This window comes from Rhinoraja longicauda, chromosome 4 (genome assembly GCF_053455715.1).
Source record: "Rhinoraja longicauda isolate Sanriku21f chromosome 4, sRhiLon1.1, whole genome shotgun sequence".
NCBI classification, from domain to species: domain Eukaryota; kingdom Metazoa; phylum Chordata; class Chondrichthyes; order Rajiformes; family Arhynchobatidae; genus Rhinoraja; species Rhinoraja longicauda.
The window spans coordinates 44,423,640-44,442,401 of NC_135956.1; the positions used below are offsets into that span (position 1 = coordinate 44,423,640).

At 45.5% G+C, this 18,762-nt stretch overlaps 1 protein-coding gene across 2 annotated transcripts in view; it reads left to right on the top strand.

Annotated features, from left to right (window-relative positions):
• emc2 (ER membrane protein complex subunit 2) overlaps positions 1-18,762 on the top strand; it is a 181,866-nt gene that overhangs the window by 12,584 nt on the left and 150,520 nt on the right. Inside the window, exon 2 of one of the 2 annotated variants that reach the window (XM_078397621.1) lies at positions 10,342-14,675. The exons of the other annotated variant lie outside the window; for it this stretch is intronic. Coding sequence (XP_078253747.1) covers positions 10,376-14,320 — 3,945 coding nt within the window. The 5' untranslated portion in view covers positions 10,342-10,375 and the 3' untranslated portion in view covers positions 14,321-14,675. Of the gene's footprint in view, positions 1-10,341; positions 14,676-18,762 lie in introns of those variants that run through there. 2 annotated transcript variants of the gene reach the window in all.

Below are 18,762 nucleotides of genomic sequence, written 5' to 3' on the forward strand. Positions count from 1 at the left end.
CCACTGCTTGACAACCTGTACAGGGGGCCTTGCTTCTGACGTAGCTGGCTACCAGGGATGCCTGGAAACCACGAACTAAAGGCGGGATTCCCTTCCACCTGTGTTGTGAACTCTCACCTTTTTCTGCAATCCTGCTGAACCTGTCAAGATGAAAGGCAGATGCAAGGAACTGCAGACGCAGTTTTACAACAAAAAAACACAATGTGCTGGAGTATCTCAGTCAGTCAGGTAGCATCTCTGGAAGTGTTGGGTAACGCTTCTGGTCGGGACCATTCTTTAGAGATGAAAGACAGACTGAGGGAATGTTTTATTTTTATCACTGCAATGGTTTTGCTCCTTCCCATCACTGATAGGTGGAAAGTATTTGTTGGGTAACTGATGGCAGAGGGTAGCTGGGATTATGTGCATAGAACTTTCTGCTTGACCAGATCGATCACCCTGTTACCTCTGATCTGCTGCTGTGATTGACCAATGCTGATGAGATTCACATAGCAGTATTTTCATGTCCACTCAATGCTTTTTGGACAATGCCGACCGTTATCATATTGTTGGAAGAGGATGTTTGGCCCATCATAAATGCCCGCCACCCCTTTCAATCACTCCCTTACCTTGCTCTTTGTCCAGAACCCTGCATATTTCAGCATGACAAGTGGTTATCCATTTCTGTCTTGAAAGCTCCAGTTGAACTATCTCTCATCGCCCATTCGGGCAACACATCTGAGAATGCAGTGACTCACAGCATGAAGATGGTCTTCCCCCAACTGCCCTTACAGCCTTACCAATTTCACCCAATATTCTTCATGTCCATGGTTACTGACACTCCTACCACTGGAAGTCCGGATTTACTCTACCTCTTCTTTCATGATCTACTTCAATCTCCCCGTAACCTTCTCTGTTCCGGGGAGATTAATCCAGATTCCTATAAAGCTGCAGCCCCAGCCTAGAAACCTGCCCCGCCTGCTCTCAGCGTTCCCTGACCAAGGACCAGCCCAACCTCTCTGAACACATCAATGTGCCCACTCCAATGCCACGTTGATTCAGGGTGCTGACACTGGAGAGTTTGGAGTCAGAGCTGGGAGAGCCAAGCAGGAGCCTGACGAGTGGGGGTTGGAACCCTGGGACCATGTTGCATTCCCCTGGTGAGGTCCACAGGTCATGTGGATTCTGCAGTGAATCCCAGGCTTACATGTGGATGATGTAGTGAAGCGAACAAATCACATGTGTACTCCGCAGGTGAACCTCATGCAACACGTGGAGTCTATGGTGGTCCACAGATTGCATGCGGCTCAGCAGTAAAACCCACATGTGGAGTCTGGTGAAGCGCACAGATCACATGTGGATTCTATAGGTGGCCCACGATCGCATGTGGACTCTGCAGTGAAGCCCATCAATCATGTGTGGAGTCTGATTAAAAGCAGAGATCACATGTGGATAGGGGTGAGCTGGGCACAGCAGCATCACCCCAGGATTTAGCTCCTCTTTCTAAAAGGCATGACATCATTGGAGCTCTGATTGAATTACAGCCTCTGTGCTGATTCCCAGCTCCGCAGAATTCAACATGTTGCAAACAGTTCAATATCGTATTGATCTGGGAGTTTGGTGCCAAAGGGTTACTCATCCTTGGAACAAACATTCCTGGTGAGCTCACTAAGTCACATACATCCTCAAGGGGAGAAAATAAATCTGGGAATTATCTCCCCTTTCATTTCCTCACAGCAAAATTAACCAAATTATGGGAAAATCCTAACTTCAAAAGGTGAAGAATCATAAAGAATTTCACATTTCCCTGCTTATTTGATTTGCTAGAACAATGGGAAGGTTTAATTTATCACCTTATATGGAGCAAAAGTTCTAGGTACATCACAGGAGCAATGGTCAGCAAAAGTTTCACATTGAGTTACTCCAGGAGATAGCACAACAGCAGTCTAAACCAAAGACCTGGTCAGGAGGGGTGTAGAGAAAGAGTTCCAGAGCTGAAGGTCCAAGCAGCTGAAGGAACTGCTGCCAGTGGTGGGCCAATGAGAATTGAGAATGATCAGGAGGCTGGAGCTGGAGGAATGCAGTGATGGTTGAGGGCTGAAGTTGGGGACAAAGGAAAGGAGGAGCAAGACAACGGAGGGATCTGTAAACAATTATTTTAGATTTTGATGATTCATCAGTGATGAACCAGTAATACTATAACTGAGTTGTGCTTTGCAAGATCATGCCCAATATCCGAAAATAAAATATAGCAGGCCTCTAAATCTGAAATAAAAAGGAGAGTGTTGAAATGTACAGCAGGTCGTAGTGTCTGTGGAGAGAGAAAGAGTCAACATTTCAGGTTAATGCGGTTTCATCAGAACTGGAATCATCTCCCTGAACTGAGTTTCTCTCTGCACAGATGCTGCCTTGAGCAGCAGACATTTTCCAAACCTTTGGTGGTAATTCACACAAGAATGCTCTTCCTTTGATCTTCCCAACCTATCCCAGGATAAACCTGGTTCTTCAGCACACATATGACTGAGCCCAAACAGATATTTTAATACCCATTCTACCCGTGTTCAGTCTCTCAGTTGAACTAGGTGCTTTACAAACTTACTGTCCTCTGACACTTCTGATCAAAATTGTCTTCAGATTGAAAGATCATTCTGACTTCCCTCATCTACTTTACACACCCCCTGCCCCTTCCTTTATTATTCAGCTGGGCCCAACTAGTCCCCTGTCTTACATCAAGCATTCTCAGTCAAGTCAAGCTCAGCACAGCCTGTTTCCTCACTCAAACCAAGTACTTCAATACTCATTGACCCAAGCTGGCTTTCATTCCAACAAGGCATTATTGTGAAACTTTCACCCTTCTTGTTAAATCTCTCCATTATCTGGGTCTCCTTGTCTCAGTAATCTTTTTCATTGGTCTCAGTGCCTCTGATGTCTTGTGCATCCCCATCCACTCTTCCTACCACTGACATCCAAGTCTTCAGCTACTCTCTCCAAAGCTTTCTTCTTAAATATTGCCACTTCCTTGTCTCCTCCGCTCCTCCTTCAGACCAGTGATCAGATGTTTGATTCCTCCTCTTCCACCTTCATGAACCTTTCTTTGATTTTGTATTGTGCTAGTTATGACCGTGTTCCCTCGATGGGTTTTAGGAGGTTAAAAGTTAGGAATTATATGATTCTCCAGCTCTGTCACTTCTCAGAAAATTGCCTCAGAGTAAAAGTTTCCAAATTTGTTACACTTTCCATCAACATTCATCCAGAGAGAAGAAATTGACAGGTGACTTTGTGACTGTTTAAGCCAAAGTACTCGAGCACAGTGAAAACCTGGGCCTGATTCAGTGAGCAGCCATCATGTGAGGCTTTGAGCTCCACTTGTTTAATTTATTAAAGCACTGGAACCCCTGATTTTAAGACTAACATGCGTGTCCACAATCATCTTGTTCCAATCCAAATAACCTGCAAGTGTTCTTAGTCAAAGTTTCCTTCTGTGGTCTGGCTTCAGACTCAGGCGTTCAGTGAACCGAGTTGAGGCATTGACGTCAAATGGTCCCGAGCAGGTCCGAGCCTCATGTGTAGCTCGCCACAGTAGTCTTCGCCATTGGTGGTGCCAGCAGCAGAGACTCTCAGTGAGCCCTTGATTATTTTTATGTGGTTTCTTTATTATTTGGAATGTTGAACCAGCCTGACCACATGTTCGCTTGAAGGCACATTGCAGGTTTGAAGATTAAAAGCTAAGAGATCAATGAGGCCCTCACAGAGATGGTGGGTATACAATGCACGTTTGTCAGTTTGAGCTGAAGGAAAATCAAGACCCCTCCTGTTTCGTTCTCACTGTTGCATTGGCTAGCGCATTCATTCCTCTCACCAAAGCATAACAAACCTCAACACCATTGCAGATAAAGCAGCTCACTCAGTCAGCACCCCATCCATCTCCCTAAACACTCCCTCCTTCCATGACTGACATGGTTGTTGCAGAGTGTACCATCCACAGCACACACTGCTAACCCAGACTACTCCGACAGCACCATCCAAACCCCATGACCTCTACCACTAAGAGCGACAAGAGCGTCAGGCACATGGATATAGAACCACCGACTGGTTGCCCTCCAAATCACACCATCCTGACTTGGAAATTTATCGCCAGTCCTTCATCATTGGGTCTAAATTCCTGCACCTCTCTCCCCAACAGCACTTTGGGGCATCACCAGGGGGACCACATAGTTAGTTATCTCTTTCAAGGCAGCACAGTGGCGTAGCTGGTAGAGCTGCTGTCTCACAGCTCCAGAGACCCGGGTTTGATCTTGACCTCAGCTGCTATCTGTGTAGAGGTTGCACACTCTCCCTGTGACTACATGGATTTCCTCTGGGTGCTTGATCCTCCCACATCACAAAGGCGGGCGGGTTTATAGGTTAATTGACCTCTGTAATTTGCTCCTGGTGTGTAAGGAGTGGAAGACAAAGTGGAATAACTGGTGTGAACGGGTGATCAATGGTCAGCATGGACTCGGTGGGCCAAAGGACCTGTTACGATGCTGTAGCTCTAACTGTAAAAATAAATGCTGGCCTTAACAGCAATGCTCAATTCAATCTCCAATTTTCTCTACATTTTCCTCACTTTGTCTCTCTTCCTCTTTATTTCTGTCCGTCTTCCCTCTCCTTCTTTCCCTTTATCCTGGTCATTTAATTATTTCTATCTCTTATCTTTCTTTTTGCAGTCACTAAATCCCCGTCTCTCAATCTCCCAAGATACACATGCATAGGTGAGAAAGAACTTTTTCACCCAGAGAGTTGTGAACTTGTGGAATTCGCTGCCACAGAAGGCAGTGGAACCAATTCACTGGATGAATTTAAAAGAGAGTTAGATAGAGCTGTAGGTGCTGGTGGAATCAAGGGATATGGGGAGAAGGCAGGCACAGGTTACTGATTGTGGATGATCAGCCATGATCACAATGAATGGAAGTGCTGGCTCGAAGGGCCAAATGGCCTCCTCCTGCACCTATTTTCTATGTTTCTATATTTTTATGTTTCTATACACTAACACCCATTACACAGATATGGAGACAGACAGAAACACACAAGCACACATGAGCATGTGCATACGCACACACGCTGAGGTATACATGTAACCGGTGCAATGTTTTTTTTCTGAAGGCATTAAGATTAAGCATACATAAACCAAAAGATTTATCATATAAATCTTGCAGGGCAGTATAATTCATGTTTGCCCACCTTGACTTACCCTTTGCCGTTCCTAACATCTCCTGACATTCCTGAGCTCGTCCACAAGCTGTGAGTGACAACTAGGCCCCCGACAGTGCTGTGCAATTGTACTGGATGTCCGTTGTGTAGAACTGTGCACATTTGCACAAATAGAACATAGAACATAGAACAGGACAGCACAGGAACAGGCCTTCGGCCCACAATATCTGTGCCGATCATGATACCAAAATCAATAGGAAAAAAACTGCAGATGCTGGTTTAAATCGAAGGTAGACACAAAATGCTGGAGTAACTCAGCGGGTCAGACAGCATCTCGGGAGAGAATAAATGGATGATGTTTCGGGTCAAGACCCTTCTTCAGACTCTTATCTGCCCGCACATAATCCATTCCCTGCATACGCGTGTGCCTTTCCAAATGTCTCTTAAATGCCAGATGTGTGTGATATTTCACCAGGCCAAATTTCAATGTGACCGTGGATTTCATTGGGACTGAACCCGCTGGAATACATGTCATGACCTATTGTTGGCCAGTCTGCCAGACTACCTCAGCAATGCACTAATGATTCAGAAGTTTGCCCTTATTTCTTGTGGTACAGTTCAGCCCCTGACCACTGGTGACAGAATGAGCTGTAAAACAATATTTTTTTCTATTATTTTGAAGTGCTGCTTGACAGTTTGGATCTCCAAGCTGTCAAAATGAAGCCTTTCTTTTTGCAACTAAGCACTTGGCAGCTTTCAACAGACAGAACTGTGGTGAGTGATGATTATTGCAACAACAGCGACCAACTGAGTTGATCTCTCCAGTACTATTTAAACTAGGTTTCCTTTCCTTGGTCTTTGTCAAGGCTGTCTAACTGTATGCTGCAGCTAGTTTAGTTTAGTTTAGTTTATTAATGCTGCGTGCTCCGGGGTACAGTGAAAAGCTTTTTTGTTGTGTGGTATCCAGTCAGAGAAAAGATTATACATGATTACAATCAAACCGTCCATCGTGCATAGTTAAAGGATAAATGGAATGGCGTTTAGTGCAACTGCTTGTGTTTTTGGATGCCATTTCCATTGACAGAACAATTTAAAGTGCAACACACTTCAGCCCCATGCCGCCAGCGCTGCAGCCAGAGAGAGCCGTGGACCCAAAGCCTCTCCTGCATTGGTCTAGCACCCTCTTGTTCCCCACTCCCCCTCCCCTCCCCCCCCCCCACAAATCCAGATCAGTTATTACTGCGATTAATGCTAGACCTGGAAAATACCAACAGGATTAAACCAAGTGGACATAGATCCTGGAAGGGAAGTCATATTTAAACACGCTAGTTTTTTTTATGGATGTAGAAAGTCAAATATAAGAGAGAGAACTTATGAATATGGTGTACTTGGATTTTCAGAACGACTTTGATAAAATATTGTTTTAAAGGTTAGTGTGTACAATTAAAGTGCAGAGTGTTAGAAGCAATGTATCAGTTTGGAGTGAACATTTGTTGATAGACAGGAAAGAAGGAATAAAAGGCCTTTACTTCAAATTCAAAGCTATATATAATGGAAATGGAAATAAAAGAAATTACTGGAAACACTGAGACAGTCAGGCAGCATCAATTCATAGAGAAATAGAGTTCATGTTTTATGTCAATGACCCTTCAAACATGTCAATGACCTTTCTGCTTTTATTGTAGGTTTTTCCCAGAGTGTGAGGCAGTTACTAATGGGAAACTGCAGGGATAAATGCTTGAGTCTCAGATATATATGCCAAATATATGTTCCATTTATAAAACATCGATGTCACTCATGTCTCCCGTACTCAAAAACTCTTGCACCAATACACCCAAAAAGTATTTGAGAGGATGTAACACTGGACCCAGCCCCTCAGTGGTCCTTCCCTAGACTAGGTCCTTCCCCACAAAGCCTTTGCATTGGCTGCATTGAGCTTCGGTACATTTCTCAGAACTTTGGACGGCATGGTGGCGCACAGATAGAGCTGCTATCTCACCGCGCCAGAGACCTGGATTTGATCCTGTGAAATTTGCATATTCTGCCTGTGAAAGTGTGGGTTTCCTCTGGCCGCTCCAGTTTCCTACCATATCCCAAAGACATGTGGCTTTGTAGGTTAATTGACCTCTATAAATTGCCCCTAGTGTGTGGGGTGTGAATGAGAAAGTTGGTTTACATGGAACTTGTGTGAAATTGTTGGCATTGACTCGGTGGGCCGAAGGATCTGTTTCCATGGTGTATATCAAAACTAAAACTTCCCCCTGCTGCCTGGTAATGGAAGACCTTGTAATGGAAGACCAAAATGTTTCACGCGGGCCAGAATGCATCTTTGCAGATCTTCCAGAGGACTTGATGTGTATTTGAAGTTTTTTCCTGAATTCCTATCTGGATTTATTAGTAATGAACTGATTTTCACTCAGTTGGAAATATTTCAAATTTGAAGAGCTTACTTTCTTTCCAGAGGGAAAGGCCCTGGCCATTCATTCCTTCACAACGGTCGGAAGCCCCAGCTCTCCAATTATCCTTATAAATCCTTGAATATAGAAATTACAATGAGTTCACAGGTGTGTGGGAAGAGCTGGGAAAGTAATGTAAGGAAGAAGAACACAAACCAACCGAAAGTACTTTGAATAGTCAGTTTCTGAGGTAACAACAACTCTGATGGAAATGAGGGAAATTGCTGAATACTTTTGCAAATGCTGATATAAATCTATAAACTGGTTGTTTACCTAAGAGGGAGCAAGGACAATTGGCCTTTTATAATCAAGCCAATCCCCACTGGTGTGAGACCGATGACAAATGCAAAATTTCTGTATTATTCTTGAAAAATACTTTCTAACTTTACTATTTTTGTTATTTTTAGAAATGCAAGCATTTCCTCTTGGCCTGCAAACTGATCCCCAGATTCTGTGCAGAGTCATAGAAGTCACGATTCTAATTGATCTGACCATTCACTTCCACCGTGGAGCAACCTATAACTTCTCATTTCTCCTCCACTTCTTGCTCAGCAGGGAGAAATTGTGATCTTTACTATCCTACAGTGGGAGCACTTATTCCCTTGTCATTGCAAAACACTGTCCATGGTGTGTTGGACAACACAGTGGCACAGTGGATGAAGCTGCCATTGCTGCGCAATGCCAAAGGCCTGAGTTCACTCCTGACCTATAGACAATAGACAATAGACAATAGAAAATAGGTGCAGGAGAAGGCCATTTGGCCCTTCGAGCCAGCACCGCCATTCAATGTGATCATGGCTGATCATTCTCAATCAGTACCCCATTCCTGCCTTCTCCCCATACCCCCTGACTCCGCTATCCTTAAGAGCTCTATCAAGCTCTCTCTTGAATGTATTCGGAGAATTGGCCTCCTCTGCCCTCTGATTCACAACTCTCTGACTAAAAATGTTTTTCCTCATCTCTGTTCTAAATGGCCTACCCCTTATTCTTAAACTGTGGCCCCTGGTTCTGGACTCCCCCAACATTGGGAACATGTTTCCTGCCTCTAACGTGTCCAACCCCTTAATAATTTTATACGTTTCGATAAGATGCTCCGGTGCTGTTGGTGTGGAGTTTGCAGGTTTTCCCTGCGATTGTGTGGGTTTCCCACGGGCGTTCCAGATTCTTCCCACGTTCCGATGACATACAATTTGGTAGATTAATTTGACTCAGTTGTGTGGATGAGAGGAGAATATAAAATGGGAATAATGTGTGATTAGTGTCAGTGGGTTCTATTGATTTACTTCCTGGCATTGATCTCTACCATCTGGAGCATCCCCTGTGAATGTAATGGGCCAAAGGACCCGTTCTTCTGTTTTATGGACCAAATTGCACTCAGCATCATATTGCCAAGGACCTTAGTGCAATGGATAGCCACAGTGCAGGCAGAGAAACAATGGCAACAATCAGCTTGCAACACCAATCCATCCCCAGTTCTACCTCCGGCCTCTGCCCCTGCTCTCCCTGCTCCTTTTGCCTCTTCCCTCTGTCCCTGCTCACTCTGCCCCGTTCTATCTACTCCACTGCCGCTGCTCCATCTGCACCTCCTCCCTCTACCCTTGCTCACTCTGCACATCCTCTACTGCCCCTGCTTCCTTTTCCCCATACCTCTGCCCCAGATTCCTCTGCCTCTTACTCTCACTGCACCTCCCTCTGCCCGTGCTTCCTCTGCCCCAGTTCTCTCTGACTGTCCACTCCCACTGCCCGTTGCTCACTCACAGCAACAAGAAGAACACCTGGCCCTCCCAAACCACCAATCATATTTAAAGGGATCACAAGCCATTACGGGTCATTGTCGACCGACGTCTGCTGGCATTTCTTCTACTCCAGAAATGTTTGGTGCTCTCTGGAGTTCACTATATCCAGGTGAAGGAACAAGGCAGGTTCTCAGAGGTCTGCAGGGACATGGGGCAAATTGTCAGGAGGCTGCAGGGAGGGAAGAGGCAAGTGCTGACAAGGTTGCTGCACAGACATTTGCATGCAGTGTAGATGCTCAGACAATTCCCTCAGGAGACAGCGAGGGTGAACTATGCTCGACAAACTCTATCAGAGGGAGGAGCAGGAACAGGAGGCCATTTCCACCAGAGCTTTTTAGAGGAGAGACCTTCTGTCTGAATCTTGGAGGAACAACTCACTAATAGAGAAGTTGGTAGTTCACTGAGAAGGGTGTCACTGAAATGTTTCCAGTATTGGGAGAGTCTAGAACCAGAGAGCACTGCATCAGAATAAAATGATGTACCTTTAGAATGGAGATGAGGAGGAATTTCCTTAGCAAGAGGATGGTAAATCTGTAGAATTAATTGTCACAGAGGGTGATAGAGGCCGTCATTGGGTATTTTTACAGCGGAGATTGATAGGTGTAGGAAGGAATTGCAGATGCTGGTTTAAACCGATGATAGACACAAAATGCTGGAGTAACTCAGCGGGACAGGCAGCATCTCTGGAGAGAAAGAATGGGTGACATTTCGGTTGGATCAGTCTGAAGAAGGAGATTGATAGTGTGGTGTATTTACCATTTTGAGTTTTGTGTTTTGGCAGCTGAGCCTTGCCGTAGTTCCGGGTATAAAGCATTGTGGGATACCTGATTACACTCTCTGGTGGTGTTGAAGTAAAGCAGCCATATGTTGTATGCTAACCTGTCTCACTCGTCAATTCTTATCATAATACACCACAGTTAAAGTTGGCGACGAGGATAAAACAAGCAGAAAATGCCTATCATAGGTTCCATAGGGGAGTTCGCCCCGAAGACAGAGTCTTGGTCGGCGTATGTGGAACGTTTAGAGCAGTTTTTTGAGGCTAACGACATTGCAGTGGAGAAGCAAGTAGCTACTCTGTTAAGTGTGATGGGAGCATCTACATATGGTCTGTTAAGGAACCTGGTGCAGCCGCTGAAGCCAAAAGATAAGTCCTACGATGACATTGTGAACATTTTAAAGACTCATTTTGAACCCAAGCCGTTGCTTATTGCGGAGAGATTCCGCTTTAACCGATGCAACCAGCGGGCGGATGAATCTGTGACCAGTTACGTTGCGGAGCTGAAACAGTGTGCAGTTAACTGTGAGTTTGGAGAGACGTTGAACGAGACGCTTCGGGACCGTTTTGTCAGTGGGATTTGTAATGAGGCAAGCCAGCGACGGCTGTTGTCGGAGTCCAACCTGACTTTTGCACGGGCATTTGAAATCGCCCTCAGCATGGAGACTGCGGAGAGAGACACGCAGCAGCTGCGGGGACACGAGGTACGTCCGAACCAAGTGCATAAAGTGGATGCGCACACGGTTAAGCAAACGGGGAGGAACTGCCATAGATGTAACGGCAAAAATCACAGCCCACAGGTGTGTCGCTTTAAAGATGCAAAGTGTTACAACTGTGGTAAAACCGGGCATATTAAAAGGGCATGCAGAGGAAAAGTGGCGGCGGCACCAACACAGAGCAGATATAAACGACAGACTGATAAAAACACAAAGTATGTGGAGGCAGAGGAAATAGTGTTGCCAATGTTTTCATTAGTAAATGGCAACAACTGTAAACAAGCATACCGGGCATGTTTTGTGGTTAATGGCAAAGAAGTCAAACTAGAAATTGACACCGGAGCTGCCGTGAGCATTATCTCAGAGGAGTTGTTTCAGACCACCTTTTTAAAGCAACCACTAGGGCTTGCTGAAGTCACATTGAAGACATACACAGGGGAGGTTATTCCTGAGTTGGGACAGTTTGAAGCCACTGTCAAATATGAGAGTCAGAGTGAGCAGCTACCAATGATTGTGGTAAAGGGAGCAGGACCAGCTTTGTGTGGAAGGAACTGGTTAAAAAAGCTCACCTTAAACTGGAAAGAAATTAAACATGCCAGTGACAAGTCTTATCAGGAAGACATAAAGCATATTAAGGAGATGCCTCACCTGACATCAATACAGGATGTACTGGAGTTACACGCTGAAGTGTTTAAAGATGAACTTGGCACTCTGCGTGATGTCAAAGCAACAATTCTGGTGGAACCAGGGGCCCGCCCAAAGTTTTGCAAAAGCCGCCCACTGCCATTTGCCATGAAAGCACGAGTGGAGGCTGAATTGGACCGACTGGAAAAGGCCAACATAATTACTCCAGTCAAACATAGTGAATGGGCAGCACCCGTTGTTCCGGTTGAAAAAAAGGACCATACCATTCGTCTGTGTGGAGATTACAAACTCACTGTAAACCAAGCTGCCACTACAGAGACTTATCCATTGCCACGGATAGAGGAGCTGATGGCAACCCTCAGTGGAGGAAAGGTGTTTTCAAAGATTGACCTCGCCTCAGCGTACCAGCAGGTACTTCTGGAGGAAGAATCAAAAAAACTGTTGACCATTAACACACACCGAGGCTTATTTGTCTATAACAGACTGGCTTTTGGTGTGAGCGCAGCACCCTCCATCTTCCAAAGAATCATGGAGAACCTCATGAAAGATCTGAATGTAGTGGTGTATCTGGATGATCTCCTCATCACAGGAAAAACTGAACGAGAGCATCTGCAAAACCTGCATAAAGTGCTACAGAGACTGCAGGAGAGCGGACTGAGAGTCAGGGACGCAAAGTGTGAGTTTGGAAAGAAACAAATCGAATACTTGGGTCATGTGTTAAACAGCCAGGGCATTCAGCCGTCACTGGAGAAAGTCAGAGCAATAAAGGATGCACCAGCCCCCACCTGTGTGAAAGAGCTGAGAGCTTTCTTGGGACTAGTGAATTATTATGGACGGTTCATGCCCAACCAAAGCACCGTGCTTGCTTCCCTGTACAGGTTGCTGAAAGACCAGGTGTCGTGGGAGTGGAAAAGTCGAGAGCAGAAAGCTTTTGACAAGTGCAAATCGCTGCTCACAAGTGACAAGATCCTGGTGCACTATGACCAAAAGCTTCCTCTCACTCTGGCCTGTGACTCCTCAGCGTATGGCATTGGAGCTGTCATACAACACAAAATGCCTACAGGGGAGGAGCGCCCCATCGCCTTCTCATCACGCACATTATCCGCTGCTGAGAAGAAATATTCTCAGATTGAGAAAGAGGGACTGGCGCTCATTTTTGGTGTAAAGAAGTTTCACCAATACCTGTGGGGGAGGAAATTCAAACTTGTGACTGATCACAAACCCCTGCTAACACTGTTTGGAGAACACAAAAGCCTGCCTACCATGGCTGCAGCTCGAATCCAAAGATGGGCAATAATTCTCTCTGCCTATGATTATCACATTGAGTACTGTGCCTCAGGGAAACATGGTAATGCAGATGGCCTCTCAAGAGTTCCGCTGCCTGACACAAACGACGCAGGGACCACAGCCATCACTGACAGCGTATACACACTGTTAACTGAACATCTTGAGCAGGCTCCACTGAACGCAGACCAAGTGGCACGTGCAACACGCACAGACAACGTGTTGTCAAAGGTGCTGAAATTTGTCATGGATGGCTGGCCTGCTGAAGTGGATGAGACTCTGAAAGCTTTCCACACGCGTAGATGTGAACTTTCAATAGAGCGAGGATGTGTCCTGTGGGGCACCAGAGTGGTGATTCCTGAAAAGTTGAGAAAAACTGTTTTAAAGGAGCTGCATTCTGGCCATCCAGGAATTGTGAAAATGAAAGCACTAACACGCAAGTATGTATGGTGGCCTAAAGTTGATGCAGAGGTGGAGCAAGCTGGCAGAGCATGTGAGTCATGTCAATTGGAGCAAAGGATGCCTCGTCAGGTGCCTTTGCATCCATGGGAATTTCCTGGCCAGAGCTGGAAAAGACTACACATAGACTTTGCTGGTCCATTTTTGGGACACACTTTCATGTTGGTGGTGGATGCTTACTCCAAGTGGTTGGAGGTGTTTAAAATGTCTAGCATCACATCACAAGCCACTATCACACGACTGAGAAGACTGTTCGCAGCTTATGGATTGCCGGAGCACATTGTCACGGATAATGGAACGCAGTTCACGTCAGAGGAGTTTAAAAACTTCATGCAGCAGAATGGAATCCTTCATTCTACAAGTGCTCCTGGTCACCCTGCCTCGAATGGCCTGGCAGAACGGTACGTTCAGTCATTCAAGGGTGGAATGAAAAAGCTGACACACACCGCAATGGATGTGGAGGACAGGGTCTCCATCTTTTTGATGCAGTATCGCACCACACCAAACTGCACTACTGGTCAGTCACCTGCTGACCTGTTTCTGAACAGACACGTGCGCACCCGTCTGGATTTCATCCGTCCGGACACAGCAGCCGCTGTTCGTAAAAAACAGTACAAGCAGAAGTTTCACCATGACCTCCGTGCAGCAGACAGGTGTTTCTCAGTGGATGACCCAGTGTATTTATACAATACGGCTGGGGGAGGACGCAAATGGATTCCTGGAGTCATAGTGGATCAAACAGGACCGGTGTCTTACAAAGTACAAGGAGGAGACACCGACATCACCTACAGGAGACATGGAGATCAGCTGAGATACAGAGTCATGGGAGATGGACTGGATCAGGACACTGAAAACTCAACCACTGACACTTCTGCACCGAGCCAACCCGCACAGCCGGAGGACATGTCATCATGCAGCGAGCCAGGGACTGTGGACCGTACAGCTGCAGCTGCTGCGCCGCTGAGTCCACGCCGATCATCAAGGGTCAGGAAGCCTCCAGACCGCTATGTCCCTTAAGCTTCATTTTTTTTTTTTTTAAAAGGGGAAATGTTCGGCATGAAGGACTGTTTAGTTGTTTAAGTTGTTTTCATTAATATGAACACACAGATGGACTGAGACTTGTTAAAACTACAAGAGGGTCTCTAGTGATAACAAGTAACTTTGCATAGTAGTAATTTTGGGAATGGTTATTGTTAGTAATAAGGCACTTGCTAATTTCAGTTATTTAAGATTACCTTCATTTTAAAAAGGGGGTAATGTGGTGTATTTACCATTTTGAGTTTTGTGTTTTGGCAGCTGAGCCTTGCCGTAGTTCCGGGTATAAAGCATTGTGGGATACCTGATTACGCTCTCTGGTGGTATTGAAGTAAAGCAGCCATATGTTGTATGCTAACCTGTCTCACTCGTCAATTCTTATCATAATACACCACAGATAGGTTCTTGATTAGGAAGGGTGTCGTAGGTTACGCAGAGAAGGCAGGAGAATGAGGTTGAGAGGGAAACATAGATCAGCCATGATCAAATGCCATAGCAGATTCATGGGTCGAATTCTGCTCCTATGTCTTATTAACATGAGCTATTCCCCAACTGCTCACTCAGAGAGGGACAAGGATTGCATTGTCAGTGACCACCATGGTCTATTCTCTGGATGATGTGTGCGGCAATATGAATTTCTTGATGCACCAAATCGAGGTCCTTTCAATTTACTCCCTGGAGTTGATCTCTTCTCCCATCAAAGAATGTCTGGAGCATCCCCTGTTACATCACCTTTCACTCAGGATCTTGGAGCCTCTGTCTTCCACCCTGATCCATTCTTCAATGTTTCATGGGTCAGATTCGCATCCGACAGAGATCCTAACACTGCTGCTCTTCAAGAGGTGCAGGCTGGCTTTATGCAAAGCTTTTCACCACCTCAATAAGGGGCCAGTAAACAGTGGAGTCACAATAGGCGGATTCAGAGATCATTATAATGAAGAGGCAGCACAAAAGTGCCATGGTTTGAGGATTTCTCTGTTGAACTCAATATTTCTTTCTGCAGTCACTTTGCTCTGCTTTAAAAAGCCAATCCCTGTTATTTCCCCCACAGATAAAGTTTGTAGTGTGCTAGTGTCTCTTCAGATCCTTTCTGGGAGAGTTTGTGGTCTTTCATTATTCAATTCTGTGAGAAATAAATTTTAAATCTGGAGCAATTGGAATGAATGGAATTGAAACAGGCTGCAGAAATTCACCTTTTCATTATATGAAACCCTTTAAACTCAACTAATAATTTCCTTGTGGCATTTCCAGTACAGATTTTGGAGGTTTTGTCACACAGATTGCCTGACTTTAAGTCAAACCATAGAATGAGGCAGCTCAAAGGAGACCATCCGGCTCATTGTACTCATGCTGGTGAAAAGAGCATCCAATTAGCCACATTGGGAGGTAGAACACAAGGAACTGCAGATGTGGTTTACAAAAAAAGACACAAAGTGCAGGAGTAACTCAGTGGGCCAGTCAGCATCTCCGGAGAGCCTGCATTGATGACGTTTTGGGTAGGAACCCTTTTTTCAACTGAGGAATCTGAAGAAGGATCCTGACCTGAAACGTCAGCTATCCATGTTGTCCAGAGATGCTGCCTGTCCTACTGAGTTACCCCAGCACTTTGTGTCTTTTTTAATTGTTTGGGAGGTAAATAGCTGGGACACTAGTGAGAATCACTGTGTTTATTTACTGTCATTGACAAAGACACAGATGGCAAACAGGGCCTGGTTTAACGTCACACCCAAAGGCAGGCAGGCTGTATACCCCTGGACAGCCAATCTTAGATTTCATCTCAGCAGAGTCATAAAATAGAAGGCCTGTAGGTGTTGTGGCAAAATCACAAAGAAAGTGAGGGAATATTTCCCAATGGAAATCCAGCAGGAAATTCAAAAGAAATTTCTTTCTCTGAAGAATAGTGAGAATCTTAGACTGGCTCCTATGGGCCGGGGTTCATGTATATTTTGTATCAATTTATTTAAAGGGAGGCTGGACAAATTGTTGGGGGTTGGGGAAGACAAGAAGAGGAGAGAGGAGAGGATGGCAGATAGATTGAAAGGCAGGACTTAGTGGAGCGATGGGCCGAATGGCCTTCTCCTGTGCTGAATGTCCTGTGTACTTCTGTCTGTCATGGAATGATGCACTACAAAGCATTGAGGTAAAACCATCCTTCATGGAGCTCTGGAGGGTGCAGGTTGGATCATTGAGGGTATTTAAAGAGGAGAGAATTTTTTGAGAGATCAGGAAACTGAAAGCAATGGACAATGTGTTCGGGTCACTTTCTGAAATATACAGTCACTCATGCTGTGTGTGTAGAAGAGGAACAGCAGGTCATTCAGCCCTTCAAGACTGTTCCTCTATGCTGGTTCTGTATTTCAACATGATTTAGCTGATTCGGTAACTCCTAATTCCCAACAAATGTTCAGCTACCTTGGCTTTGAAACTTTTAATTGATTCCGTATTCTTCTGCCTTTGCATGGATTTCCACTGCTCGATGTGTGAGGAACTGCCTAAAGATGTCGCTCTCATATGTCAGGTTGCGATTTTACCATTATAGCTCAGAAGGGATGTGAGTACAAAAAAAATTAATGGAGAACACACTGTTCACCTGGAGTCACCTGGATAGACTGTTAAGCGTAGCACAATGGCACAGCGGTGGAGTTGCTGCCTTACAGCACCAGAGTCCTGGGTTCGATCCTGACTATGGGTGCTGTCTGTACAGTTTGTATCTTCTCCCTGTGACCGTGCAGATTTTCTCTGGGTTCTCCGGTTTTCTCCCACACTCCAAAGACGTACTGGACACACCTTTATCCCTCAATTCTCTTCTTACTGAACAACCTATCAATCTCTGCCTTGAGCATACTCAGTGAGTCTCCACAGCCTTTCTGGGATGAAAATTCCAAAGACATACCACCTCCTGAGTGATGCACGTCTTCCAATGACAAATGCAGCCAGACCTGAGGGGCACAGTTGTCCAGCTCTCTCAAGCAGGCAGATGAAAGAGTGACATCCCAGCTCCAGATGGCCTGCTGTGGTTTTTAAGAGTAATGATCCTTCTGCTAGACATTTTCTCCATTTTTCAGATGTCTAAGTATAAACCTCTCCACAAGCCAATTTAAATTAGATCAAAGGTAGCTTGGTTTAAGCTATGAATATTACTTAGTACGTTAATTAGAAACCTTTCACCACTTTGCAAATCCAGTTCACTAATAAACTTTAAATGGGCTATGAACAGTCTTCTTCCTATTCTTAGCCAGGCTTTCAGGATCAAGAGTGAATTGCTTCCTCTCGGGTTCTGTGGGTTCGGAGGTGGCTAATGAGCCGATGTTGGACCTAAAGTTTCTTTCACAGATGGGCAGGGGATGCATTATGGGGAAGGGTGGGTTGGAAGTTTGCAAGGTGGTCCATCCTTCTGATACTAGTGCAGGGCCTTTGTAAGCTTCGAATGCTTGGCCAAGGTCCTCAATCCCATCCCAGATGCTCCTTTTCTACTTGAGCAGTCCTGGGCTAGAGGTTCCCAGGAATTGGTGGGAACGTTGAACTTCTTCAAAAAGGCTTTGAGCACTCCTTTCATTCTGTTCCTCTCTGCCTGGTATTAGCCTCTCACAAGATCTTGGAACAGAATGCCTATTTAAGGAGTTTGGTGTCGGGCATGAGAGTGATGTGGCCTGCCCAATAATGTCAACAGTTCCGCATTTCTGTCCCACGGCTGTGACTGTGTGGTTGACTGAGTGGTTAATTATCCCACACTCATGCCTGTGTGGCTGATTCTCCCACAGCTATGCTTGTGTGAGTGACTGCTCCACAGCTGGTGGGAATGACTCAATGATACTTTATGAAGAAGGGTCTCAACCTGAAACGTCACCCATTCCTTCTCTCCGGAGATACTGTCTGTCCCACTGAATTACTCCAGCATTTTGTGTCATACTTTATTGTCACATATACCTAGTACAGTGAAATTCTTTGCTTTGCATAAAATACACAAAGTATGCAAAGAATCGTCACCAAAAGGGTGCCGTCAGTTACAAAAGTATTATTTATAGTCTCGATGATCTCTCTCAGTTCTCAACGCCCCCTCCCCCAGCTGGGTCCCTCACCAGTTTCCTCAGCAGTCCCCCCACACTAGGCCCCCTCTTTGTTCTCGGCAGCCCCCCCCATGCCGGGTCCTCCTTTGTTCTAGGTGGCCTTCCCACGCCAGGTTCCTCTTCATTCTCGGCGGCCCCCCCACAACGGGATCCTCTTTGTTCTAGGTTGCTTCCCACCAGATGGTCCCTCTTGTTCTCGGCGGTGCATCCTTGACCGACTTCCCAGGACTGTCCTCGACTGACCACCAGCAATCACGCTGGCCCATCCTCGTCCGACCACAGGCTGACAGGATGCTGGTGTGTTTCGTTGTCCGATGAGCCCCTGCAAAAATGAGCTTCTATTGAGGTGAAAATCAA